General features: G+C 47.1%; 3 protein-coding genes across 3 annotated transcripts in view; 1 reads left to right on the top strand and 2 right to left on the bottom strand.

Annotated features, from left to right (window-relative positions):
• Positions 1-677: 677 nt before the first annotated feature.
• PTGES2 (prostaglandin E synthase 2) lies at positions 678-6,481 on the bottom strand. The gene is made up of 7 exons (XM_036394174.2): positions 6,266-6,481; positions 5,129-5,323; positions 4,980-5,035; positions 4,239-4,391; positions 3,495-3,695; positions 3,068-3,185; positions 678-2,691 (listed from the first exon to the last, which is right to left on the bottom strand). Exons 1-7 carry the CDS (start codon positions 6,479-6,481, stop codon positions 2,563-2,565), a joined length of 1,068 nt encoding a protein of 355 aa, XP_036250067.1. The 3' UTR covers positions 678-2,562.
• A 1,539-nt stretch (positions 6,482-8,020) lies between these two features.
• Positions 8,021-12,649, top strand: BBLN (bublin coiled coil protein). The gene is made up of 2 exons (XM_036393686.2): positions 8,021-8,147; positions 11,079-12,649. Exons 1-2 carry the CDS (start codon positions 8,060-8,062, stop codon positions 11,270-11,272), a joined length of 282 nt encoding a protein of 93 aa, XP_036249579.1. The 5' UTR covers positions 8,021-8,059; the 3' UTR covers positions 11,273-12,649.
• Positions 12,541-25,695, bottom strand: part of CIZ1 (CDKN1A interacting zinc finger protein 1) — a 26,096-nt gene continuing 12,941 nt past the window's right edge. The window contains exons 6-17 of the mRNA XM_054516984.1: positions 25,418-25,553; positions 24,453-24,513; positions 21,567-21,646; positions 21,135-21,214; positions 20,014-20,196; positions 19,558-19,688; positions 19,059-19,143; positions 18,357-18,470; positions 17,836-18,015; positions 17,141-17,210; positions 15,930-16,051; positions 12,541-13,270 (exon numbers count right to left, since the gene is read on the bottom strand). Coding sequence (XP_054372959.1) covers positions 12,683-13,270; positions 15,930-16,051; positions 17,141-17,210; positions 17,836-18,015; positions 18,357-18,470; positions 19,059-19,143; positions 19,558-19,688; positions 20,014-20,196; positions 21,135-21,214; positions 21,567-21,646; positions 24,453-24,513; positions 25,418-25,553 — 1,830 coding nt within the window. The 3' untranslated portion in view covers positions 12,541-12,682. The remainder of the gene's footprint in view (positions 13,271-15,929; positions 16,052-17,140; positions 17,211-17,835; positions 18,016-18,356; positions 18,471-19,058; positions 19,144-19,557; positions 19,689-20,013; positions 20,197-21,134; positions 21,215-21,566; positions 21,647-24,452; positions 24,514-25,417; positions 25,554-25,695) is intronic.

The raw sequence follows: 25,695 nt of genomic DNA, 5'->3' as shown, positions 1-25,695 counted from the left end.
CACCCTCACGGCTGCAGCACCCTCAGGAGGGGCTGCTCGTCCCTACAGTAAACGGGGAGGTCTGAAAAGAGGATGGAATAAGTGGATTAATAAGTCAGTTTTCTGGCGTTGCTTTTGGGATGAGTTTTACAGTCTTAAAGGTGACGCCAGAATTGTGTACACAGCCACTTTTACTGTTAAGCAGAACTAAGTGCAGTTCTGGCTGTCCCCAACACAAGGACATGGAAATGTTGGGAGACCACAAAATTGATAAGGGGACTGGAGCACCTTCCCTATGAGGACAGGCTGAGAGAGTTGGGGCTGTTCAGCCTGGAAAAGAGAAAGGTCATGTGGAAACTTCAGAGCACCTTCCAGGATCTGAAAGGGGGCTACAGGAAAGCCAGAAAGGGACTCCTCATCAGGAACTGTAGTGATAGGATGAGGTGAAAATTGAAAAAAGGGAAATTTAGGCTAGATGTTAGGGAGAAATTCTTCCCTGTGGGGGTGGTGAGACACTGGCACAAGTTGCTCAGGGAGGTTGTGGATGCCCCAACCCTGGCAAGTGCTCAAAGCCAGGTTGGATAAGGCCTTGAGAACCTGGTCCAGTGGGAGGTGTCCCTGCCCATGGCAGGAGAGGTTGGGAGTAGATGATCTTTAAGGTCGATTCCAATCCCTTAACATTCTAAGACTCCGTAAAAGGTGATACAAAATCCTGAAACAATCTTTATTTAACGTAATATTATTGGCATGTTAGTGTTATGGATATTCATCTTGAGAGGACTGATTCATGTACCACAGCAAGGGGAAGTGGAATCACTGAGCCCTTGGTGCTTCAGATCCTCATTTAACATGAAAATCTCTTCCTCCCTCTCAGGCTGAGGTGGATGCTGAAATTATCATCAAGGGTTTCTTCAACCTCCTGTTTATGCATGCTCAATAAAATTCTTTAAAAGAACATTGCCTGTTGAAACTATGGAACACAAGTTTCAGTACAGAACAGTTTAAAGAAATACAAGTCACAACAGCCACACAGCCATTTGTACTGTAAACATTTTCTTTCTCCCTTCAATGTCAGAGCATAACTGAATTTGCAACTAGTCCTCCATTCAGAAAAAACCCAAATCTCTATCACCACCATTGTTATAACCAATAAAGGTACTCTCCCTGAACACACACTGGACAAGCAGTTGTATTTACAGACCAGCTTCAGCTGCACCTGAAATATCACAACAAATCAGATTCCCTGAAACCTGCCTGTTCTTCTAGGGAAACAGAACTTGATCAAGGTGGTAATTAAGGATACTTGGGCTGTGCAGAGGATCACTCACATTTGAACCTACATTGTCTATGACAAATACGGTTTCTGCAGCTAGAGAGGGACTTTGACAAGGGGCAGTGTCTTCCCACTGACAGAGAGCAGGGTTACCTGGGATGTTACAAAAAAATTCTCCCCTGTGAGGATGGGGAAGTGTGGCACAGCTTGCCCAGAGAAGCTGTGGCTGCCCCATTCCTAGAAGTGTTCAAGATCAGGTTGGACAGGGCTTGGAGCAACCTGGTCTAATGGAAGGTGTCCCTGCCCATGGGGGGAACAAGGGGGGGTTGGAACAAGATGGTTTTTAAGGTCCCTTCCAACCCACACCATTCTATGATTCTACTCAGCACAGCTCAGAAGACTTAGCTGCAGGTACAGCTCCTAATCTGACTGCCACATCAGTAAATCCTTTGTTACTCTTGCATGACATAAACATCTAGAGAACCCCTGGCCATGCAGATGGCTCTTAATCCTTCTTTTCCTAAAACAAGAACAAACTGATCTTCAGGAATATTCCAGAGAGATCTCATGCAAGACAAGCCTTTCCAATAACTGCTCTGCGTTTGTGATTTCAGTGTAGGCCATGTTCTTTGGGTGTAAAGGGTACAATAAGAACTCAGATCGCACAAAGGGGACAGAATAAAGCCAGCCTTTATCCTTGCAGACCGTACAGAATCAAATCCTGAGAGAACCGTTTACATGGAAGAGTGAAAGCAGATGCTTTGCTGAGTGCAGCCTCGCACTGTCAGAGGAAGGGTGCCTTCTCCAGCACTGCAGATTCCTCCAGTTCCCTTAGCACTAGGTTTACAAGATTCTATTGCAGGAAATACTGTCACTTAAAAACCAGTATCCAGTGTCTCAGTCAGGAAAACACTTCGGTGACATGGATGATAGCAGAAGACAGCCTGAGGCAAAAGCTGGTCAGGCCTACCACATCTGACACAGCCATAACACCAGCCAAGAGCATCTTGCTTTTACAGTAACCTGCTCTGAGGGTGTCTTTTGTCTGAAAGAATACTTTTTCTTGCATTCTTCAGTTCAGAGCGTCTCCTTTCCAGCAGCATCCAAAATCTCTTTCTTTTACCTGTCCCCATCCTTCTACAAACACCCAGCTGGACCCTTCTCTCACAGCAACTTGATGTTCTGAACGGGGTGGTCTCTGGGCCCACATGTCAGTCCATTAGGTGTGACCAGTCAACTCTAAAAAGAAAAGCCATTTCTTCTGAAGTTTTCACCATGCAAGTACTTCAGGGAGGCAGCTGCAGCTGGCATCAGATTGCAACTCCAGTTTTTTCAATGACATCTTCCATGCGCTGGTACCAAGGCTGAATGTTGGTGTGAGCCATCATGTCATCAAAGGCTTCCAGGCCTTCCATGACCCGGAGTACCCCGTACACTGCCTGTGCAGAGCAGAGAGATCAGAACAACACTGAAAATGGAGAATGGCTTAGGGTAAAAGTGTCTCAATAGCTAAGCCAGTATGGCTCTTCTCCTGTCCTGCCATCTGATCCTTCCTTCTAATTAGCAAGGAGGAGTGAATGGCAGAAAGGTAATTAAGAATATGCATATTTTTCCATGAGGACACAGTAAGGATCAGGATCTATGTACAGTTATGGGGAAGTCCCCACCATGTGGGAACTTTATTACTGCACAAAGGACAGTGTATCTCATGTAGCTCAACTTCTCTGCCTGTACTTGTGTTAACCATGTCACAGAGATGCGCAGCAGGATAATTTGTGATCCACCTGACAATAACCACAGGGATGAAGCTCTTACCAGGTCAGCAAGGTTTGGCTGGTTCCCACCCATGAACAGTCGATTTTTGCCAACAGCTTTCACCCACTCATTAACTGCTTCATACAAATCTTCTCGGACATCATCTCGAAGCTGGTGTCTGCATAAAGAGAAGAATCAGTTCGAACACATAAGTTTGTTTCTTTCTTTAACCTTCTATCACCTCTCACCTTATGGGCTGGTCTTGGTTTGCAAGTAAGGGCAGTATTTCAGAGTGAAGGGGGAGTCAGTAATTAAATAGTGGATGAGTAGAGAGGTTCAGTACCTCCAGTTACAGAAGTACAGTTGTTACTCATACAGGATTAAATGGTTCAGTTTAAAACTCAGGTTGTACCCTTTGACAGCTGGGGTTCACAGCTAAGGAGGAGCTATTTCTCCTCTTGTGTACTTGGTGCTTAGTGATACCAACCTTTTCTTCAGCCTCTTGCTAACGAAGAACATGGCAACAGCCCCCACGTATTTGGCAAAGAGACCTTCCAAAGTGCCAAACTTCCCCTCACGGACAATGTAATCAAAAGATGCCAAGGCTTCTTTGGGGGTGCGGTAAACATTGGGGGAGATGAGGTGAACAAGCCAATCATCTGCCCATTTTCTCCACTTCATTTCTTCCCTGTGAGGAGTCAAAATAAAGTTTTCAGTGAAGGAGGTTAATACAGATAGAAGGGCTACAGGAGGCAGGATCACAGTTGCCTTAGCCAGAGATCCTTCCAAGGTCAAATACTCTTACCCAGGTACTCTGGTGGCCCCTCTTAAATGCGTTCAGCATCGTTATCTTTGGCAAGGCTCCCCCAACCTCCAACTGAATTTAAGACTAAGATAGAGCATTAGGTTCTCTGCCCAATATGAGAAATAAAGCAGGAAGGGAAACTTTCCCTCAATAGCATTCCTCTGTGGCACAAAGGAAAGGCCAAGAAGGAAACTGGAGGCAGCTGAAGGCCTGTGTGACCATGGTGATGGTAACTAGGCTGTCTAACAGCTTTGTTTTGAATTATCTAACAAACACAGCAAACCAACCAATGAGGTTTGAAACACTTAACAGGAGTGTGACAAGACTAGTCAGCCCTAATGGGATTTTACATCTACATCAACCCTGAGTACATATGGAGGAAGCTGTAACCCTAGTTGGAGAGCCCAGAAACTGAAGAGCACTTACACTCTCACTTCTTTGACAGGATAGACTCTTTTGGTCTCCTTCTCATCCAGCATGAGCCAGTATTTATTCTCATACTCGACCACCTCCTTGCCTTTTTCAGTCACTGTTTTAACAGGTGGATAAAAGGACACAATTTCTTCTAAGCTATTCCTCCTGTGAACAGAAACACAGTTAGCAGTGATCTGGCTCCTACAAAAAAGGAGCAAGAGCAAAGGCCAGATTCAAAGATACACGCTAAAAAATGTATTACTCTAAAAGTAAGTGCACCATGTTCCAGATTCTATTTGAAAAAAGGGCCTGGAACAGCTACTTGCAAATAACTATTATTAGTGCACATACCTTTGTCTGTGGTGGAACAGAAATTTCTGCAGGCATAAAACTTCCTACCATTCTCAAGTAGACCTAAAGGACAGGCCATAGGCACAACAATTCCATTTCATTCTAGATGTTATAAGCGGCTAATTGTAAGCTTAGTTCCAGGACTAACACTAGTCCATGTTTAAGTAGGTTTTGTGCAAACAGAATCTCACAGATGAGAAAGTACTTCTGAAAGGCACAAGCTTTGCTTTACATCACACACATCACAACATATCTAGGCATCACCCATAATATCACAACCAGGCTCAGGTCACCCAGACCTTCAGAGCCTGAGGTCAGCAAGAGACTTATGGCACTCTTCTAAAACTCTACTTAACCTTAACCTCCACATTCAACTCTTCTCTCATCACCCTGTTCTCTTACCTGGAAACAAGATAGGTCTTTATTGCACTAATTATCACCGAGGAGTCGTTCAATTGCTGAAAAATTTAAAAGAAACTGGTTAAATTGAAAAGGAAATTCTTCAAAACCTATTCTGCTGCATGCTGAGGCTCCAAGTCAGGGAGACTTACCAGAGGGCTCCCAGCATTGGCTAGCAGGATGGGCACCTTTCTGTAGGAAGAGAATTTGATCTCTTTCCTCATGATCGGGTTCACTTCCACAATTTCATAGGGTAGTCCATGATAATCAAGAAAAGCTCGGACTTTGCTGCAGAAAGGACATGTTTTATACTGGTAGAGAGTGAGCTGCAGGCTCCCTGCAGGCAGCTGGGGAAAAAAGAGAACAGAAGATTCCATTTTCTGCTAAAAACATAAACACTACCTTCCTTCCACGCTTATTTCTGTTCTGAATGTTCTGACATTCAGTGTCAACATCTGATCATGAGCATATCTTGGCTATCAGATGCTTTCTTTAAAATAATGGCATCAAATATGTAAATATTCACCATCCATTGGGACCAATAACCTGTTTCTCTACACATCTATTTAATGTGCTGGAAACTCCTACTCACAGCCAGGAAAAAAAATAAGTTAAATCTACAGTTTACCCCTTTATGATTTCTATTCTGTAAAACAGAATTTTATAGAAAAACACAGCCATTTGCAGTAATAATCAAATAAACAAAAATAAAGCCTTTACAAGACAATCCCTCCCCCACAACAGCCTCTGTTGAGGCCACAAGGTGGGGAAAGCAGAGTTTGCATTTGATTTTAGGCCACGTGTCTGCCCAAATTCACATTCCTGGGATTAACCAACCTGGGCACAACTGGGACAAGGCAGGGAAAGCCCAGGGCCACCGTGACATCAGTTACGGGATGTCTGGCAAAGCTGCTGCACCTCAGCAGCCCGACAGGCCGTGCCAATCATTCCGCACACATTAAAGAACAAATGCAGCCACCCCGCTTTGTTTCTCATTTACAATTTACTGGGTTACACAACCCTGCGCGGGTGCTGCGAAAAAGCAACAACAGAAAAGGCTCCACACCCCCAAGGATGCCCTCACTGACAGCCTTTCCTTACGGCTCCTCCAGGAATGCTCTGCCAGGGGCCTCCCAGACCGTTTTAAGCTCTTCCCCCACTCAAAACAGGGCAGAAGGAGCCGCTCGGTCCGCGCGGAGCCGCTGTCCCCGGGGGCTCGCTGCGGCCGCAGCGGGGTCCCCGCAGGCCTCGGGGAGCGCACGGCGGGGATCAGGGGGAGCCGGCGTTACCTCAGCGGCCGAGTGCTCCCGCAGGCGCTGCCGCGCCGCCAGGCACAGCCCGGCAGTGCCGCCCAGAGCGAACGCAGCGCCCAGCACCAGGCGGCCACCGCCGCTGCTGCCTCCCCGTCCCGCCGCGGCGCCGAAGGCTCGTCCCGGGGCCCGCAGCCGCCAGGCTGGAGGCAACAGCAGCGCTCCAACCCGCCAGACGCGGCCGGCACCCGCCATCTTCGGCTGAGGGCGGGCGGAGAGCGGCCGCTCCGCCCCGGGCACGGCGGCACCGCCCCGGCACGGCCGCGGCTCGGGGCTCGGGGCTCGGGCAGGCAGCACCGCACCCCCCTGAGGGCGCACCCGCCGGGACACCCCGCACGGGACACCCAACACGGGGCAGACCCGCTGCCCTGTAATTATCAAATCTGAGCACACAGCAGAGCCTAAAGTGGGAGTAAAAGAATCAGTTAAAAGGGTGAGGGAACTGGGCCTGTTCAGCCGCGAGAGAAGGCAGCTGAGGGGATTTCATCCATGTCTGTCAGTGTCTGCAGAGAGGGGGCACAGAATGGATCAGGCCGTGGTGCCGAGCAATAGAACAAGAAGAACTGGCAGGAACTGATGCACAGAAAGTTCTACCTGGACGTGAGGAAAAACTTCTGCGGTGACCGAGCCCTGAACAGGTTGCTCAGAGAGGGTGTGGAGTCTTCCGCGCTGGGGATATTCCAGAACTGTCTGGACACAATCCTGTGCAGTGTGTGCTGGGATGACCCTGCTTGAGCAGGAAGGTGAGACCAGATGATCCACTGTGATCCCTTCCAACCTGACCCCTTCTGGGATTCTCTAGTTCTCTGCCCAGTGGGGCTGTGGAGTCTTAACCAGCATATACCCACAATGCAAGTGCATATTTCCACACTGAACGTCATCATCTGTTTTATTAACATGTGGTTACATCCATTCGTTATGCTTATATTCAATTTCCCTAGTTGGGGTGCAACACGAGCCTGACTCTGCAGCACAGCAGGGTTATTACTCACAGAATGGAGAGGTGGCTGCAATGTTAAATGGGGACATGACATTTTCTTTTGTCTTTGTCCCAAATACCCAGTTAATAACAGAATCCTTGATCTCAGGAGCACTGCTTGAATCAATGCTCTAATTTTGGGTTATTTTCATCCCAGTGTCTTCTCCCCCAGGGATGAAAACACCACGCAGCGATGAGATCTCCTCAAGGTGACTGAGGTGCGGCTGATACCCGGCCAAAGACAGGGAAGGGCAAAGTGAATCGTGCTTGTTGGTTTACGGAAGAGGAATGAGAAGGTGACCTGAGGCTGGTTCAAGCCACATAGTGGATGAAGCAGAGCTGGTGACAGGGCTGCAGTTGGGAGTTCAGCAGCAAAGCCCTAGCCGGGACGGGATGGCCCGCACGGACAGAATGCAGATTTATCCATACGGAACATCACTTGTGTTGGGAAAGAAGCGCTTAGTGCTGATGGCGGCTCCTAAGCGGGGAAGTCCGGGAGGACCTGAGGACACTTGGGGAGGGCAAGGACACGGCCCAGCGCTGGGCACGCGTTTGGGAAAAATCCCCGAGGAACGGGGAACGTGGCCCTGACCCCCGGGGCCGCCCCTGCCCAGCGCTGCTCGTCGCGCCCGCCCGCGCGCCTGCGCCCCGCGCCCTCCGCGCTAACCACAGAGTTCACCGCAGCGCCGGCCTGCGTGACGCGCAAGGCGCCCTGCCCTCCCATTGGCTGGAGGCCCCGCGCGTGCACGGGCGCGCCGTGCGGGCGGCGCCGAGGCGCGGGCGGGCGCGGCGGGATGTCGGGGCCCAACGGAGACCCGCACGTGTTGGGCGGCGGCACTGGCGACGAGGGCGACGAGGGCGGGGACACCTTTGAGGAGGAAGGTGCGTGGGGGAGAGCGGGGCCGCCATCTCGGAGGGGAACCTGTGGCGCAGGATGGCCTGGCCCGGTCTCCTGGGCTGCGGGTGGCAAAGCGCAGGTGTGCCCAGATGTTCTGCCGGGAGCGGTGCCCAGTGCCAGCGATGCACCCCCTATAGGGCAGCAGGGCTGAGGGGCTGCAGGGTTTGATTTCCACTCAGCCATGGGGCACCGAGCCCTGGGATGTTACCCGTGTTGCCCTGGGATGGATTTTTTTCTGTGAAAAAATTATTTTGTGCCTTTGCTGGTGTCCGGGGTGCGGATGTCAAGAAAGAGGATGTTCAGGTTTCGAAACCACAGGGAGATCATGTGGGCAGATCTGGAGAAGTAGTCATGCATGGAAAAAGTGAATTTAATGCAGCTTGGCAAATTCCACTTTGGGGCATTTCTGCAGTGCCTGGGTATGCCGGTTCTGATACTGCCCTGTCTGGTTTGAACCAGCCCACGGAGAAAGTGACAGCGGAGCAGTAATGTGGACGTAGAGGTCACTCAAAACTGGAATTCTTTCAGAGTAAGCACTTTGCTGCTCTTCTGTTGAAAATGGTGGAGCTGGGTTCTGCTGTTTCCCAAAACATTCTGTTCCCCGATGTGACCCACACAGGTGATTTTAGGAGTTGTGTTTGGGATCTAGCTGCAGTGACAGGACAATCATTTCTGCCCTGAAACACCCCAAGTGTGTTCACTGCTTTGCACCATCAGTGATTTGTATTTCGTATTTTTTGAAGAGCTAAGAGACACATTGGATGTGGTGGAGAAAGTCACTAAATTGGATCTACATCCCAACTAATTGGGTTGTTCATCTTGTAATTACTGGGCTTTGTGTGCTGGTCATAAAGGGCTACTGCTATTTCCTGGTCTAGTGGGGCTGAGGCTGTGGATCTCTTCCTTCACCTCAAGTAGGAAACCTGATTTTTGTCAACTATTCTTGTTAAGAATGTAGAGGAGTTAATGCAATTGCCATGCTCCTGCTCAGTGTTTCCAATAGGGATGTGGTTATATTTCCACAAAAGTCCACCAAGCTTGCAACTAATGGAAAACAATCAAAGGTTTTTACAACTTATTTTTAAATGGGTATTTTTTTTTTCATTTCCTGAAGCTGAAGAAATTGTATAACCTTCATTTGAGTTTTAGGCATGGAGAAAATTAGCTTCTGTTGTGATTACAGACTTCTTGCCAAGCTGATGAATGTCCCTTGCCAGAAGTAGTTACCACGTCTGCTTGGGATCTGCTCCCCATTTCACTGGAATATGGTGCACCAAATTGAAAAGCTGTAACTCACATACCTTGAAAAATGCTGATAGTTTGAAAAATATTGGTATCTGCCATCTTTTTGGAAAGCATGTGTTTGTGGGATTGATTTTTAAATGTAAGAACATCATCAGTGCTATTGCCTGTAGTGCCACCTCTATGTATACCTACAAGGCCAAACTTTTATTAATGAGCTCAAATGCAACATTACACAATTCTCCAAAGAATTAAAGACTGCAACACTCTGAACAGCTCCAAAGTTATAAGAAAAGGAGGATAGTTATTTTTTATAATGAAACTTTTTAGCTATTAATAATGCAAATTACTTCAATGTTTAAATATTCACACTTCTTTTAAAGCTGCTGGAAATGGCAGTGCCTGGACCTGGTGTGCTGGGGCAACTGAGAGGGGCAGAGCTGGTCTGGGGGATTTCACCACAGCCTGACCCTCCCTGGGTGCCTACAGCACATCCTCATCCTCCCTACTCTCCCCACGTCCTTCAGCTCAGCCCAGCGTTCCAGGTACAGTGAGTATCACACTGGGCTCAGAGGAGCTGGCTGGAGAGGAGCCAGCCCCAGCCCATGAGGTTGGGTTTGTCCCACCACAAGGAATCCTTCCCTGTCTTGCAGCCCCTGATCCTCACAAACATCAGGTCACAGCTCCACCTCTGCCTCCCTGCACTCACCCAGCTGTGTGCCTTCAGAAAGGAACATGGCACTGGCTCCATCTGGGGTCCCCTTCAGCCCCCCAGGGGTCCTGAATAACCCCTGCAGTTTATCTTGTCTGTTTTTTCAGTTTGAGTTTTTATTATTCTTCAGGGTTGTGTGAATATTGCTTGGAGCAATCCAAAAGCAAGTGTTGCAGAAGCACAGCATTCTTCAGCTGGGTAACAGTGCTAACACACACCACTGTGAAATGCCATTGTACTGAGGCAAACTGCTGCACTTGAAACAATGCTGTGAATTAGAAGCTGTACCTAGAGAACCAACTGCCAGGATTGTCTGCAGTGAGTCTGGGTTTAATCTGAAGGACCCAAAGGCTTAATAGAGCATGAAAATCCTGTGGCTGAACTCAGTGCCCAACACTTACCTTCCTGTGGAAATAATGGTGCCACTACCAGCACTTTTGGGCTCATCCCCTGCTCCTGCCACAGCCATGATGGCTGCACTGTTGTGGCAGCCTGACTCCAGCCATGCCCGAGTGAAGCACATCCCAGCTTGGAAGCCTTACCCAGTTCACAGAAAACAAACCCTACAACATGCTGACAAAGTGCCTGTACTACCAGGAAAGGTGATTCCAAAGGCAGCTGAAAAGGCTGCTTTGTCTTTGGGACTTATCTGGTACTGTTGCAGTCAGCACCGAGCTGGCTGTGTGTGAGATCTGAGGCTGTCAGATGTGCCCACAGTGGGTTTGGACTGCCCAGGTACCTTGCCTTAGATCTTGTTACCAGTGTTCCAGCTTCCCATTGGCCTAATTTGATCAGGGAACAGAGCACATGCAGGATTCAGTTCCATTTTAGTTCACCCACCAAGGGGCAAATACGACACAGCCAGAATGCTGTGGGCATGTTTTGCCAGAGCTCTCACTGCCTGCTCTGACTGCAGTGACTTTGTACTTACATTGTTCAGTCTCATTTCCCTTGCTTTTAGAATATGCAGCAATAAACTCCATGCTGGACCAGATCAACTCCTGCTTGGATCACCTGGAGGAGAAGAATGATCACCTACACATCTGCTTGAAGGAACTGCTGGAGTCCAACCGCCAGACCCGGCTGGAGTTTCAGCAGCAGAGCAAGCAGCTGAACACAGGAGCTGATGTGCAGGGATCCCAGCCTCCTGCCTAGAGCCTGACCACACACTCTCAGCTGGTGTTGCTAAGGGACAGTTACTGGTCACCAATTTAATGTAAAACTTGAATAGCAGAGGTGCCTCGTTTCTGTTACTTGTTCCTTTCTGTGTTTCTATCCTGCCATTCATCTCCATGTTCTGTTTTCCTTTAGCTGTGAGACAGGTGCAGAAGCACAAGGGTGGCTGTAGGAGAGCTGGTTCTTTCTGCTCCCCAGCATGAGCCTGACACTCACACTTGGTTAGAGCTGGTTGTAGGAAACCTGAGCCCGTGCAGGTAGTTTGCAGGCAGGCCCTCTTCACGAGCTGGAAAAATTATCTCTGCTCTCTTTTCCTTAAATCAAATCAAGGAGTATTATGGCTTTACCCCCTTTGTCAGGGGCTGTTCTGACTCCAGACTTGTCCCTAAGTGTAACTCTGGTGATAGCCCTGGAGAAGGAGGCCTAGGCCAGTGGCTGCCTTGAAGCTACAGCTTCTTCTCCCTTAGTCACATTAACTGTGATGTACGAAATACTGGCACATGGTTCCAGATCACTGGACACTTCCACTCCATTCCAAGCAGATAAGACAAACTACCAGGGTGATGCTTCTGAGCATTGTAACTGGGAGCTGCTCCACTCCTTCAGCTGCCACTAAGGACCAAGGTGTGGAGAGAAGGAGAGCAGCCTGGTGAGCCCCCACCACAGCATCAGCAATAGAGAGCAGAGCCCTTCCTGTACATTCTGACAAGGCATGAGAGGTCTGCTCTGTACTTTGTCATCTTGTCAGTATGTCCTAGAGCCAGCACTTTTGAAGCAAGTCTTACTGTTCTACTTCTGTAGTGTTAAAGGAGTTGTTTGGAAAGTTAAAGAGGTTATTTAAAAGAAATCTGTTTTATTAAAATCAGTTTGAAACAAACTTTGTTCCTGAGAGTCTCCACTATGAGAACAGATTGGATTAAGCCTCGTGGTATTAACAAAGGACCAAGGTGCATGTTTTTGCCTAGCTTAGGACTTGTCCAAGACTGCTTGTCCAACAGTGTGTATCTTAAAAGGAAAGTGTTCTGAGAAGCAGAATTCAGCAGAGTCTCTCATGAGATAAACATTTTCTCTGGAAAGGAAATGAGAGGAACTACAAAGAATTCTTAAATCTGCATCCATCACTCTGTGAAGTTTGTCCCCTATGGAAATCCCATTACCATCGTCTTTCAGGTTCAACAATCCAAGCCTCAGTCTTTCCACGTAACTGCTGTATCCCAACTGTACAAGTAATAAGCAACACTATCCTGTATTAGACACGCTAAAGCCAGGCTTATTTATTCTTAAAATAAAAACAGCAGTAAAGTTGAAGGTTTTGCTCTATTAAAAGACTCAGAAAATAAACATTTCCAGCAAATATCATATTGTAAAGGGCTCTCCTTTAAGGCCACTCTATCTGGGTTTGCGCCTGGAAGAGCGTCTGCACCCAGCAGAGGTGAGACCGCCTGTCTCACCTTTGGCGAGGGAGGAAGGCTCTGCTGCTGCCTCCTGGCCTGCATCTGCTGCCTCCTTCTGTCCTAAGCCTCCTCCACTCCCTGGATCCTGGTGGTCGTCTGTGCCTGCCCTCTGCCTGGCTGTGTTGGCTTCTTCCTCACGTCCCAGGGGCTCCCCTACGGTGTGGCTCTCCTCAGAGAACAGGCAGTCGGCACTAGTGGCAGTGGACTTGTCCTGTAGACTTTCTTCTTCTACAACCATGATACCACACACATCATCAGTCACACTGGCCAGGCTCTTGCCCTCTGGCCTAGAGGTGGCCAGCTCACCCTTACCCTCCAGAGACCTTGAAGTTTGTTCTTGCAGGGCTGACAGCTCTGTGCCCTCCTTATCTATCCCATGATCATCATTCATCTTCTTGCTGGTATGTGCTGTTGTAGCAAGAGGCTGTTTTGGATCATCCAGCAATTGGGAGCTGGAGCCCTGGGAATGCAAAGGAGCCTCGGGGTAGGCAGTTGTGGCACGATGCCTTGCTGCCTTGTATCTCTGCAAATACAAACAAACCAACGTGAGAGAGAAGCCCAGCTCAGCTCCTGTCACTGCAGCAAAGCAGCAGCTGGTCCAGGAACACCTGTACAAAAACAGTGGTGAGTGGCAGGGGCACAAGTGATCTCAGCAGCTCCTGGCCTGGCTGCTGAGGCTCTCAACAGAGAAGGGTCAGCTCCTGTGAGGAAAAGTTTATTATATAATTAAGTCCCTCTCGCATTTACTTAATGCTGAGCGAGTGCATGGCAGACCTGTGGTTCCCGAGACAGAAATCATGATCTGGCAACTGTTAATGTCAGTCAGACTCAGGACTCTGTAGATGCAACAGTGCAAGTGACAGCTCCTGCTTCAGCTACTGCCAGGACACATACCCTGGGCATGTGAGGCTCTGCACAGCCCTCAGCTACTGCTGTGGTTTAATGTTTATCAGCCAAAGCAAGGCTTAAGCTGAAAGCTTTGTATTTCTTCACTCTGTTGATACAATCTGCACAGTCAGTGGAACTGTTGACAGGAAGGCTAGGATATCATATCAATTATATCTCGTTACAAGTCACTGGGGTTTTCCACAGAGTAAAGGTAAGCATATCAACAATAAAAGGACTCATTTGCACTCACTATCATGATGAACCAGTAGAGGTCTGTAAAGAAATTAAAATGGTACTACGCATGTTCTAGACTGGATTTCAGGAAAACAACTCACTGTAGCTAGCTAACACAGAGCAGGAACCCAGTCTTCAATGCCCAGAGAGATGTGACCTAAAGGAACAAACTGAAGTTCACTCTTTCCCACAGCAGTTCCCATCATAATCAAGTCCCTTTCAGCTGCCTGCTAAAGGGTTCTTTGAACTGGCACTAGCACCTGACAATTTAAGGAAACAATTTCGAGCACAATGCCTTTCACCAGTCTGCAATGTGGAATTATAGCACATCTGACAGGCAGCTTTACATTGTAATTCAGTTTATCACTGCAGGCTTGTTCTTCCTCTGTCCTCACAGAGGAATATGAACAATATCATATCACACTGGAATTGGATCAGTTGAGCCATACTGTACCCAAACCTAAGCAGGTCCAGGCATGCAAGTTGGTGTCCAGAGTGATGCTGTAAATTGTCTCAACAGCAGACAATTCTCTGCTTTGAAAACCTCTGCTGAGCTACTCTGCTGAGAATACCCCAGCAACTGGCAGTGATTTAACTCAGACTGTGACAACCCCAAGGCACCCAGGCAGCCAAAAATAATAGTTATCTGCCTGCAGACATGTAAGTCTGGACTCTTCTCATGAACTCCCCAGGTCATTCTGGCATGCATTTGAAGAGCATCTGATTTCAGCTCTAAGTGGACCAAAAGAGTGACATAAGTGGTTGCTGCTGCAGTTTCACTCTATGCTGATCTAAAACAAGCCAGGAAAACAGCAAGTCCAATTCCTTCATTCCTGAGATGACTAGCTGCAGGAGTGGGAGAGGATGAGCAACCATGAAGGAACAGCTGTGGTCTCCTCCCATTCCAAATCCACTGTTCTGAGTGCTGGCAGAATTCTGAAACACTCCACCCCTTCCTGGAGGCAGTGATGGCTGACTGGGAATAGTTTCTTCTGTCTGGAGACTAGAAGAAAACCATGAAGTTTTGGGGGTTAGGGGTATATGTATGTGTATTTGGGTTTTTTTTTTTTTAAGGTGGTAGGGAAGCACAGCAGTTTTTGGGAGTACATTGTGGGTGCGGGCAGAGGACCAAGTCGATGTGGGAGCCTCCCTCCTTGCCAAGGACAGGGAATTGTGCTCTCCCATACAGGAGGGCCCAGGCAGTGGTCATGGGATAGGGCAGAAACAGTGCAAGTCCTGTGTACCCTCCACAAGTACTAATCCAGGCCCCTTACCCCCTGGCAAGTCAACAAGGACAGAACAATGGAGGCAGATTCCAGGCCAGCCCAGTAGGAAAAGCTTTAGATACAAAAGCAGCGAGGGGCAATACGGCTTCTTTAGGTGGAGCCAGAAAAGCAAAGGAATAGCATCAGTTTGCAGAGCTTTGTGCTAAGGAGTTTCTAGGAAAGGGCAGCAGACAGAGAGAGACAGACAGATAGACTTCCTCTTGCAGGCTGACCCTGGGGACAAATGGACTCTCACCAGCTTGTAGATTCTATCACATAAAGAGTCTGTAATGTTAAATTTTCAGATTTCTAAGGTATCTGATTTTACCAGGCCTCTTCCTGGATGAATCACACCCACGCTTTTGGCTAAAGGAGCTGTTCTTGCAGTATCACACCTGGAGATGTGTATGCACCAGCTTTCTTTACAAGGAACAGCTTCTCTCTCCTGCTCAATCCCACCTTGACCAACCTGTAATCTAACAGAGAAGAGGCCTAGGCTAAATGACAGACTCCACAGGTTCAGCAAACAGAGCGGACACTCTGAGGAAGATTCCCAGCCAGAAACAGGCAAAAAGATGACAGCAGCAGTAGCTGGGAAGCAGGACTTAACTGGTTTTAGATCTACAAGGGCCAAGGGAGACAAAGACAGAGCACACCAGGAGAAAGCTACAGCATAATGGACACCAAGGATGATGGAAATGAGCTGGAGACAAGACAGCTAACGTGATGGATTCACTGGAGAGACACGCACAGGGGAAACAAATGCCAGGCCATGCAATCGCCAAAGGGTCTAACCTGAAAGTTCTCAAAATGCATCAGGGACTTGCAGTGTGCGAGCCGGGCAGCGGAGTCGCTATGGTAGAATTTGTGACACAGCCTGCAGAGGTAACCTGCGACGGGGACCAGAAAATCCAGGCCTGCGAAACGGGAGGGGAAGGGAAATCACAGATCACATTGAATGGAACTCAAATAATGAAAGCATGTTAAAAGAGAAGGGGGATGGGAGTAAAGAAGGAGAGGTGGAAAGCTTTGCTTCTGTTAATCAGGGATTTGCAAGATGACTTGCTGAATATCTCGTCTTACCATGGAATGGCTGTGGTTGATATTCAGAGAGAAATCTGGCTGCCAGAGCAAAGAAACTACACAGAGCATTAAGGGGGGAAAAAGGGAGAAAAGAATACAATGGAAAACTACAGAGAACATGTGATCTAATGTAATGGGATCAAACCAAGCAGAAGACAGCAGGCGCGCAAGAGGAACACGCAGAGAACATTCACAGCATGAATCATTATTCCATCTGCCACACGATAGTGGAAGGTTACAGCGATATGGAAGATCCGTGTAAACAGAGCTCTCCTTGGGCACAAAACAGCCTCTGCAGAGCTGCCCTCCTCAAACACGAGTGGCCCTTAGGGGTTTGAAGTCAGTCGCTTACAGGGTGGGGACCAGACACGGCCATCTGGAGGAACCACTGCCCACCAGGCCAGCAGCACGGCTGAGGAACCGCTCGGTACAGCGTGGGGGTTCTGAAGCGGAGGAAACATGCACAGTTTGGGTCTAGCAGAGAGTTTGATACTGTCAGTGATGCTCAGTATCTCTCTGCAAGCTGCATTTCTGTTGGAAAGCATTCCAATCAATATGCTTTCCGACTCCATCTTTCCAGAGCATCCCTCATTTGCTACCTACTTTCTTCAGTACTCCTGCCCTGCTTGTTCCATGTCCTACCTTAGAAATGTATCTGGCTCTCATCCTTCTTCAAAGCAAAAGGCAGTTGACAAACATCAATCACATCCTCATGTTTTACCACACAGTAATAAAGAAACATCCTGCTTTCAGGAGAGGTTCTTCTCCAGGCAGCAGTGAGCTGCACCAGTCCAATGCAGATGATGGAGCACCCCAGCTCAAGAAGTCATTATAACAGTAGGCAGAGACCATCCTCTCCTACAGATACAGCATGTGGCCAGAGAAGGCTCTGTGGCCCTTTGTGCTTAACTCTGCTTGCTTACCATAGGCTGTGTCTGGACAATACTTCTCAGTTCCTTCGTAATCCTCCAAAGACACTTCCTTCAGCCCAGTCTGGAAACCGAAAGAACATTAGTGCCTACTGTATCTATGGCAATTGTCAGGCTCTTTCATTTTTCTGCTAAGCAAAAATGGGAGCAGAACAGAAGATTTTTGGGAGCAAAACAGAAGATTCACATACCAGTGACAGTTACACTGCCTTTGATCAGGGGCAGATGCAAACCCCAATGTCAGCAGACCACTTCATTACAGGGGCTAAAATCACTCCTTGCACTTCAAGCTTGAAGGAGCTTAGCCATGTACTTCCTTCTTGGTAACTGCTCTCTATTGGGAATGTATTTGTCAAGATAAACCCCTACACATTTGCTATCAGACCCAGCTACTGCTGGGCTGTTCAAAGAGACTATGTCAATACTGCTTTGTGCTCCTTAACAAGGTTAATATCTGAAGACAGCAGAAGCTGTACAGCCCAGCAGAAACACCTTAATGTATCCCACACATCACATAGTGCCTGATTCTCTTCCACATCACTCTGTGCCCTCAAAGAACCCTCCAGTCCCACCCTACTGCTGTGCAAGATTGAGCAGACTCTTGAAAGCCTGAGCTCAACCAGCCTAAGTCATAGGATCCCACAGCAGATTCTCAGATAGGTCATTCCTTCTTCTGTTGCACAGCATACCTGTTTGGCAGCAGAATCCTCATTCTCCGTCAGCACTACATCATGGTCTTCCTCCTCACCAGCTCCTCCCTCCTCCTCCTCCTCTTCCTCATCATCATCTTCAAAACAGCCAACAGCATCCACAGTGATCAACTCCTCTGAATCTTCTGGGCTCCCCAACTCCTTCTCTCCTAGCCTAACCTGTAAGGTACAGAAAAGAAAGATCGGATCAACTTTGCACTCGCCATTTAACCAAGGAAGAGCCCAGACTCAGGACAGATTGTATGTGATGAGCAGCAGGGACTGCAAGAAGGGCATAATGCTCTCTTACTTCTAGAAACATCCAACACCTTCTTCCTTTTTCACTCAATTTCTTTCAGCACTAACAAGTGAATTTCAGCAAAAGATGAAAATTAAAACAGGGTTGGAAGAACTGCACATCTTCCTTTTAGCCCCACAGTAGTCAGGAAAGCAGGAAGTTATTCTGCTCTACAGTGTAGCTGCTTCCAGACCTGCACAGCTCTCCACACAGGCAGTATTACCTCTTTGGCTTTCTGTTTGTGCTCAGGGGACTTCATATGCTCCACAAACTTGCGGGGGGTCTTGAAGTGGCGGCTGCAGACAGTGCAGAAAGGACGAAGCGAGCGTTTGGCCAGCTGAGGAAAGAGGGAAAATTCTGTAAGTCACAAGAGGCACTGCTTTGGAGGAATGCAGATGAATCTTGAAACAAAGTCAGCCCCGCATCCTGGGAGACCACACAGAAAATAGTTTTTTCAGCAGAAAGGGCTCCCTAACTCTTATCCACCAAAAAGATGAAAAACATGCAGAGCAAAATAAGTGTGTCTTAAAATAGTGTGTCTTAAATGTTCTGTCACTTCTTCCCCAAAAGTCAATAAATATGCTGGCCTGCCTAAGTTTAGCTTAAAGAGGCTGCCCACCAGCTCCTCCATTCAATTGATTAGGTGAGTATGATAAGCCACATTTAAGAAAAGTCAAGAATTACAAACTAGAGGTGTCTCAGGCCATACTGACACGTCATGACAACTGGAAGCTCCAACAATGCCAGAGGCAGCAGGTAGCACTGCAGTGCCCTTGTGGAGGGAGTTACTGGCAGAACTTACTGTGCACCCCTCCACTTCAGTCACTTCTCCTTTGCTGCTTGGGGAGCAGGAGTTGCTACACACTTCCATTTAACCCCCAGACAAAAGGTCAGTGCAAAATGAAGTCCATGCTATGGCTGTTACCTTGTGTTCCTGGGTCCTGCGATGTTTGATGAGGTCCCCTGTGAAATGCACCTGGCAGGTGTTACACCACCGCTGCTGGGTCTCTCTGAAGTGAGAACAGATAGAGCTGGAAGTCACACCTTTTTTATTCTCCATGGAATACTGCAGGTAGCAATCTGTCCCTGGCATTGTTTTCTTCACAATTCCTATCTTTACAGGCTCAAATTTATCTTCTCTATTTCTCACCCACTTACAGGTTGCTTTAGCTTGTGCTGACAGAAATGCACTAGATAGAACAGGTCTCCTACTTAATCTACTGTACTAAAAACTACACAGGTCAAAGTCAACTCTGGTATCCTTCAGCAAGATAGAAAGTTGCCTGAAGGAGATTAAGGCCCTTGACACCAGAGGGGGTTTGTACCTTACCTTAAACTGAGAGGCACCCTGATGCAGTGAAAAATTTTAGAACCCATATAGGGCCACACTCATATCCAATTTTCTACCGCAGACCAACACTTACCCATCTTTTCCTGCTAGCACCTTCTGCTGTTTCACCATGGGCAGTAGTGAAACAAAACAAACATTGCTCATGTGCTGAATCTCCCCAAGTCGCTGCTGGTGCTGAATTCCAGCCATGTGGGATTGGAAATTCTGAAAGAGAGGTTAGGAGAAAAATCCTTTTAAATGTATTCCAAACACAGAAAATAATAGGTATGAGCTATGCTTTCCTTTCTTTTGACTGCTGTTTAACAATGAAATATAAAAGCTTAAGAGCATGGCTGCCTGTGGATCCGCCCACATTCTCTCTCTAGCAGGTTGCTTGCCAGCTCTCAGGAGAGGTTTATTTTATCTGCATACTTGTCATCATTTCTTATGTTCCTTGTTCCTAAAACACGAGCCCTTGCTAACAAGAGATCAGCCATTTAATTCCCATCTCTTGACCACCTGGATCCCTGTCAGAGCTGTGCATTTTTACCTGCTGACTGCAGCAATTGGTCTTGCAGATGTAACAGTAGAATTTAAGGACGGATTCCGGGTTGGGATCAGCTGTGCCCACGTCGCAGGCCCAGTGCCCTGGTTTCAGAGCTGTTGTACTGATAGCTCTGCTCTCACTGCTCTGCTGAATAGTCACTTTCAGTGAACCTCCAGAGCTCAACACCTGTCAAAAGAAGGAGTCAACATTAAGTTCAATCCCTCAGTAGAATAAAAATTACACCTGCTTTTTGTATGTCACCTAAGCGCTCTAGCCTTTAGGAAAATGCACTTCAGCTTGAGCCCACAGGAGGCTGATCAGGACTCTCATACACACTCCTGCCAAAGCTGCTAAATCAGCGATCCCTGTGTCATAGCACCAGCCCTATTAGCACAGATGGTTGTTTCTGCAGCCTCTGCAGCCACTGTATGATCCAGTCTCTGGGGACTGGAGCCACAAACAATTGTTGCTAAGGGACACAATCAGCTCATTTTTCTCCACAGCAAAACTAAAGCCTACTCAGCACAACACCTGATGGAGTCAGGAACTCAGACATGGGCAGGATGATACATTTGATCACATCAATAAATGTCTCCAATTATGGAAGACTGTCAAGTCTGATTCACACCTGAGGTTAAATCTTTGTCTGCTCACAGCTTTACACAGCCTGAGGTCCTGATTTAACATCTAGCATGGGGGCCACATATTTCATGCAAAAGACTTTCAGGTTGAATCTTTTAACACCACCTGAATCTTTTTACACTTCCTCTTTAGCAATATGAAAGATGTATTTAGCTATGGCCCTCCACACAGAGTTTTAACTCTATGTAATCTATTCAGCTTTCCATCTTTCCAGCTGAATACAAAAATCTTAATGAATGCCCCATCCATAGGCAGCAGTAGGTAAGGAACAGGCCAGCAGAGGTACAAAAGCAGCAAGTCAGAGCAGACTGTGCACTAATTGCAGACATATTATGCCTTATTGCCAGGGACAACAGCTTACAGCAGGAGACAGAGCTCCAGACGTGGGTGCCAGCTGGTTCCCAGTGGCAACGGGCTTCTCCAGGATGGAGGGGGAGGTTGTATGTTCTGCACCACCCCTGCATGGAGCGGTGTCTGCTCACCTCAGGAGCCTTCAGTTCCTCTGAGAATTTCCTCTCTCTGGAGAGATCTTCAGCTGTGTACTCCTTTGCATTGTCTGTACCTAAGAAGGGAGAGTCCTTTTAGCAGTCTTAAATCAAAACAGCAATGACAGGAAAAACAGAGCAGCAGGTAAGTGAAGTCAGGGAGCTTTCCTCACAGCACTGTTGGCCATAAGCCAGTTCACAAACCTTTCTCCTTATCCTTAATAATTAAGACAGAAACATCCAATCATTTGCTTTTGGCAGGTAACAGATATTAGGGGACATAGTTTGTATTTGGTTTCTAGATTTTATCCTGCTTTCCCCATCCTGTACAACTGGGGGAAGAACATTTCTGTAGATCCATGGGACCTACAGGTGCTGTTCCACCAAGGAGAGCCCTAAAAGTTCGAATCACAGGGTTCAGCAACTCACCATCAGCTTGGGCATGGGTGCATGAGACTCCTGCTTTCTTGCTGTCTGTGGCATCCTCTAATGCAGACTCGCCAGTCACACTTCAAGGATATCAAGAAAAGTACCTTAATTGCCATGTTACAGACACGAGTTTCAAAAGGCACACCAAGGCACAGGCTGGGGTCTAACCTACCACACTCTCCACTAAACACAAATCAGTAAGCTACTGGAAGTGGTATTTCAGGCAAGAATTTGGCAGAAATAAATAAAATAATGTAGAGTGGGTGTTCTAGAACGGATTCAGAAACAGCAATAATCTGGACAAGAAAGCTACAACTGATTTTTTGGTTAGCTGCCCTCTCCTGCAAGAAGCCTGAAGGGATTTAAGTTCATACAAGAAATATTCTCAATAAGAGCTCTGAGAGCTCTCTCCTGTCATGACTGGTGTCCTATAGGGAAATTGCAACACCTGGACAGTGTTCCTGGCTGCTCTGTACATGAGAGAAGAGACTTATTAGTACTGAAGGAGTTCTCCATGGTGCCTTTACAGGGATTTCACCACAGCTGCCTGTTCTATTCATACCAATCATGCTTCATTTCAGAGTCCCTACAGCTCTGCTTGTGGGGGAAGTGAAACTCTACAAGATGCAAATCAAAAGGGCCTTGCTTTTGGTGATCTGCTAAGGAGAAAAGCGCTCCTGAGGGGACTACTGAGAATAAATGTCTGACTTCCAAAGGGCACAAAGTGTTCTCAGCAGTCTCTTTCTACATCTCCCATTTTTCTGTCAGGACTAACTTTCCACCATGACTTGACTGTCTGCTCTGAGGGCGGCTCAAATTCCCACCTGCTGGTGTCCTTGGGCCAAGAGGGAGCAGCACCTTCTGCTCAAGGAGGACAGAGGATAGCGCAGGCAGCGCATCCAGTTATACGCACACCGCATAATTTATCAGATTGATAAGTGATAAGGGAACTGGGTTACACGGCTATAAATATGCAGCAGGGTTTGGGCACTGCAAACACGAATTAAACAAGAGTGACTGGCATTAACATTATTTGTCAGGTGCTGCCAGCAGGCTCAACGCTGACGGTACCACACACAGATGGTGCCAGCACTCAGGGTGAGGGCTTGCAGCCTGAACTGCAAACCTAAGGAGCGATCTAAGGGAGCAAAAGCCACCATGAGCATGATTTAAAGAGAAAATGGTATTCTATGGATACTTGTCATGCCATGCTAGAAGTGGGTGTTCAAGGAGGATTTGAAGATGATGAGTGCTTTCTGCACTGGAATGAGGATGTTGTTCCAGGTGTACAGATGGTACATAGGAGCAAAGGCAGAAGTGGGAAAAACCTGAAATGAAGAAGGAGGCTGGTATTTCTGGGTAAAGGGAAATGGAACAATGAAGCATGAAACACAATTTTATGACATAGATGGGGGGAATGCCCTTCTCATTTGTGAAGGGCAGTATGAGAACAGTAAACTATTTTTTTTCACAAATCCTTTATCTGTTCATTGGAAGATACTAGAAACACTTAAAAAAAAAAAAAGCTAGGGAATAATCTATTCTAGGTAAATACCAGCCATAATATATGCATTAAATCTGGCAGTCCCTAACTGCAGCTTAGGAAAGAATTTTCCTAATAGCTGGCTTGCTGCAGTGAGAGCTGTCATTCCTCAGACTTGATTCTTGTTTTCAGTGCATGTAACAGGACTTTGATTAATACCCTGCTAAATATTAAGGTAATTAAAATTAAATTAGCTTTGGCAAACAGATTAACAAAGCATGCACTCAAATGTATTCGACCTAGCTTTAATTGAATTTATTCACTTTCTTGCTAATCAGAGTCCATAACTCATGACAGTCCCCGGGCACACAATATTTACCACTCTTTAATGTTTTACTTTGATGTTTGGATATTATCTTGATAATGTAATCCTGGAATATTCCAGGATTACATTATCAAGATAAAGCTATCCATTAATCTGTAATCTACAGATGGGAAACAGCGAGGTGAGGAAACTTGTGCAAAAGCAGGCGGCGAACGCCTGTCAGGGAAGGTAAGAAGAGGGCCCAGGAGTCCTGACTCATCGTCGTTAACATATGCTGGAGAATTCTCAAGTCAGTGCCTACAGAAATCTGTATTCACTCCTTCCTCTTCTCCCTCCACAGCAGCCAAGGGTGACAGTTCTGGGAGAGGACCAGCCCGGCGCAGATGGCAGCGGGAACTCCGCGAGGTGCCTTCCCACTAGATGGCAATGCAGCCCTGCCTGTCCCTGCCGCACCCCGGGCAGGCCGGCAGAGCCGGGATGGGCCTGCCAAGGCCAGCCTGCCGCACATCCCTGGGGGATAATAGGATTGCCTTTGTCTATTTTTACCCAACAGGCAGAGATACTGGCAAGGCAACCTTTGCAGAAGGGATACAGAACTCAACGCTCATGGATACTAGGGACTATTGATTCTCTTTCCTTTATCATTTCTCAAAATAAATTACCCTCTTGTACACCTACTGTAACCTAATATATTCCAAGACTTTCTTTCCCTTTCTGCTCATTTCATCTTTTTGACATTCAGGGAAGAAACTTAAGAGAAATACACCAGAATAGAGAAGAACTTCTATGCTTCTTACAGGGATCCTAGCAGAAGAATACAGGAGCAAAATCAGCTTTTTTGCACATCTAGAGGAGCTGCATCTCATTTTTCATTCTCTCCCTAGCAGAGACCCCACAACACCCGGTATCTCAGCAAGCACCAAAAGATTTTCTGAAGCAAGCTGTTCACAAGCATCTGAAATACCTCTTACACGCTAGACATCAGGCCAATAGAGTATACAGCCCTAATTATCAGAAAATAAAATTAGACAACAATTCTAAACTCAGTAACTATCTCAATAACCCATCCAATAAATACCTCTTCAGTCTTTTTGCTGCAGGCTCAGTGTTCAACACAGACTCTGCTGGAGTTCTTGGCTCTGCAGGAACACAGAAGGAGACTTCCTTAGCAAAACAGACCATGCCACCTTGGGCGTGTTCCATATCTGAATGGCAAATGCCAATGAGGCTCTGTTAGAGCAAATAATACTAAATACTTGCTTATTCTGAATTTATGAGCTGCTCTGACAAGGTTAGATAATGATATCAAATACTTGAGCTTTATTGCAATGTCACTGTATGAGGTGTTGATCAAAAAAAGAAATCTGTGTTCACATCTACTAAATGGGTCTCAGTCCTGTACCTAAGTGACAAGAGCCATGATCATGGGAACATTAATATAAGCCAAGGTGGCACATCTACCTGACAGCAACCAGTTAATAAGACAGTTTTCACTGCTGCATATTCCCTGGTCACAACCTCATCAAAGCCTGCAGTTATAAATCGTGCACTCCTCGGTCAGCAATGACATTCCCACATCTGTGTTGTATGTGACATCAAGATACTCAGTGCCAGCAGTTTCTGTTTTGACAAGTCGGGCACCAGGACTTTCAACTCATTTTTTTCTTAGCTGATTGTAACTGGTTCTGATTGATGTGTTTGGCTGCATGAGATGTTAACTTCAGCATGGGTAAGGCAATGTGAAAGCTTTAATTTCAGACCAGTTTTCTTTTCCCCCCCATCTTAAACAGAGCTCAGTGTCAAAAGGGACTTCTGAGAGGCATCCATGCAAGAGAAATGGAGTAGGCTCATAAAAAAAAAATCAGGTAAAAGTGGTACATGAAGCACGATAGCAGAGGGCTATCACAAGCAGTTTAAGTGTTTACAATTAGAGAGAAACATAGCTGATTAAGCCTAAAATCATCTCCAGTTTTTGGTGCAGGACTAGTCAAGAGATGTTTATCATATTTCCAAGCAGTTGTTTCACTACAGGCTCCCCCTTACCTGTGGATGGTGAGGAATTGTTCTGCTCTGACCCTGCTTGCATTCCCTCTGGAATTTCCATTTTCTCATCACCTTGTGTCTGAGATGAAGAACCAGGATCTAGTTCCCGCTTCCTGTCAGGAACCCTCTGGAAGTCCTGCAATGGGCAGAGAGTCACTGCCATCTCTTAGTCCTTAACACACACTGCCTAAAGCACCAGAGTTTTACTGTGGGGCAGGAACAGAATTCCAGTGATAATGGAAAGGAATAGATGGTTAATAATGGACTGCCCCACCTAA

Source organism: Molothrus ater, chromosome 20 (genome assembly GCF_012460135.2).
Source record: "Molothrus ater isolate BHLD 08-10-18 breed brown headed cowbird chromosome 20, BPBGC_Mater_1.1, whole genome shotgun sequence".
In the NCBI taxonomy this organism is placed as follows: domain Eukaryota; kingdom Metazoa; phylum Chordata; class Aves; order Passeriformes; family Icteridae; genus Molothrus; species Molothrus ater.
This window is presented reverse-complemented; position numbering and strand designations above follow the sequence as displayed.

Bases quoted from the DNA above. Each gene is read 5' to 3' on its own strand.
- PTGES2 (XM_036394174.2), bottom strand. From the start codon at position 6,481: ATGGCGGGTGCCGGCCGCGTCTGGCGGGTTGGAGCGCTGCTGTTGCCT. The intron at 3,186-3,494 runs GTTGGTATCACT...CTCTTTATGCAG, and splicing joins AGCAAGAGGCTGAAGAAAAG to ACACCAGCTTCGAGATGATG. The intron at 2,692-3,067 runs GTAAGAGCTTCA...TGCTCTGCACAG, and splicing joins AGCCAAACCTTGCTGACCTG to GCAGTGTACGGGGTACTCCG.
- BBLN (XM_036393686.2), top strand. From the start codon at position 8,060: ATGTCGGGGCCCAACGGAGACCCGCACGTGTTGGGCGGCGGCACTGGC. The intron at 8,148-11,078 runs GTGCGTGGGGGA...CCTTGCTTTTAG, and splicing joins GGACACCTTTGAGGAGGAAG to AATATGCAGCAATAAACTCC.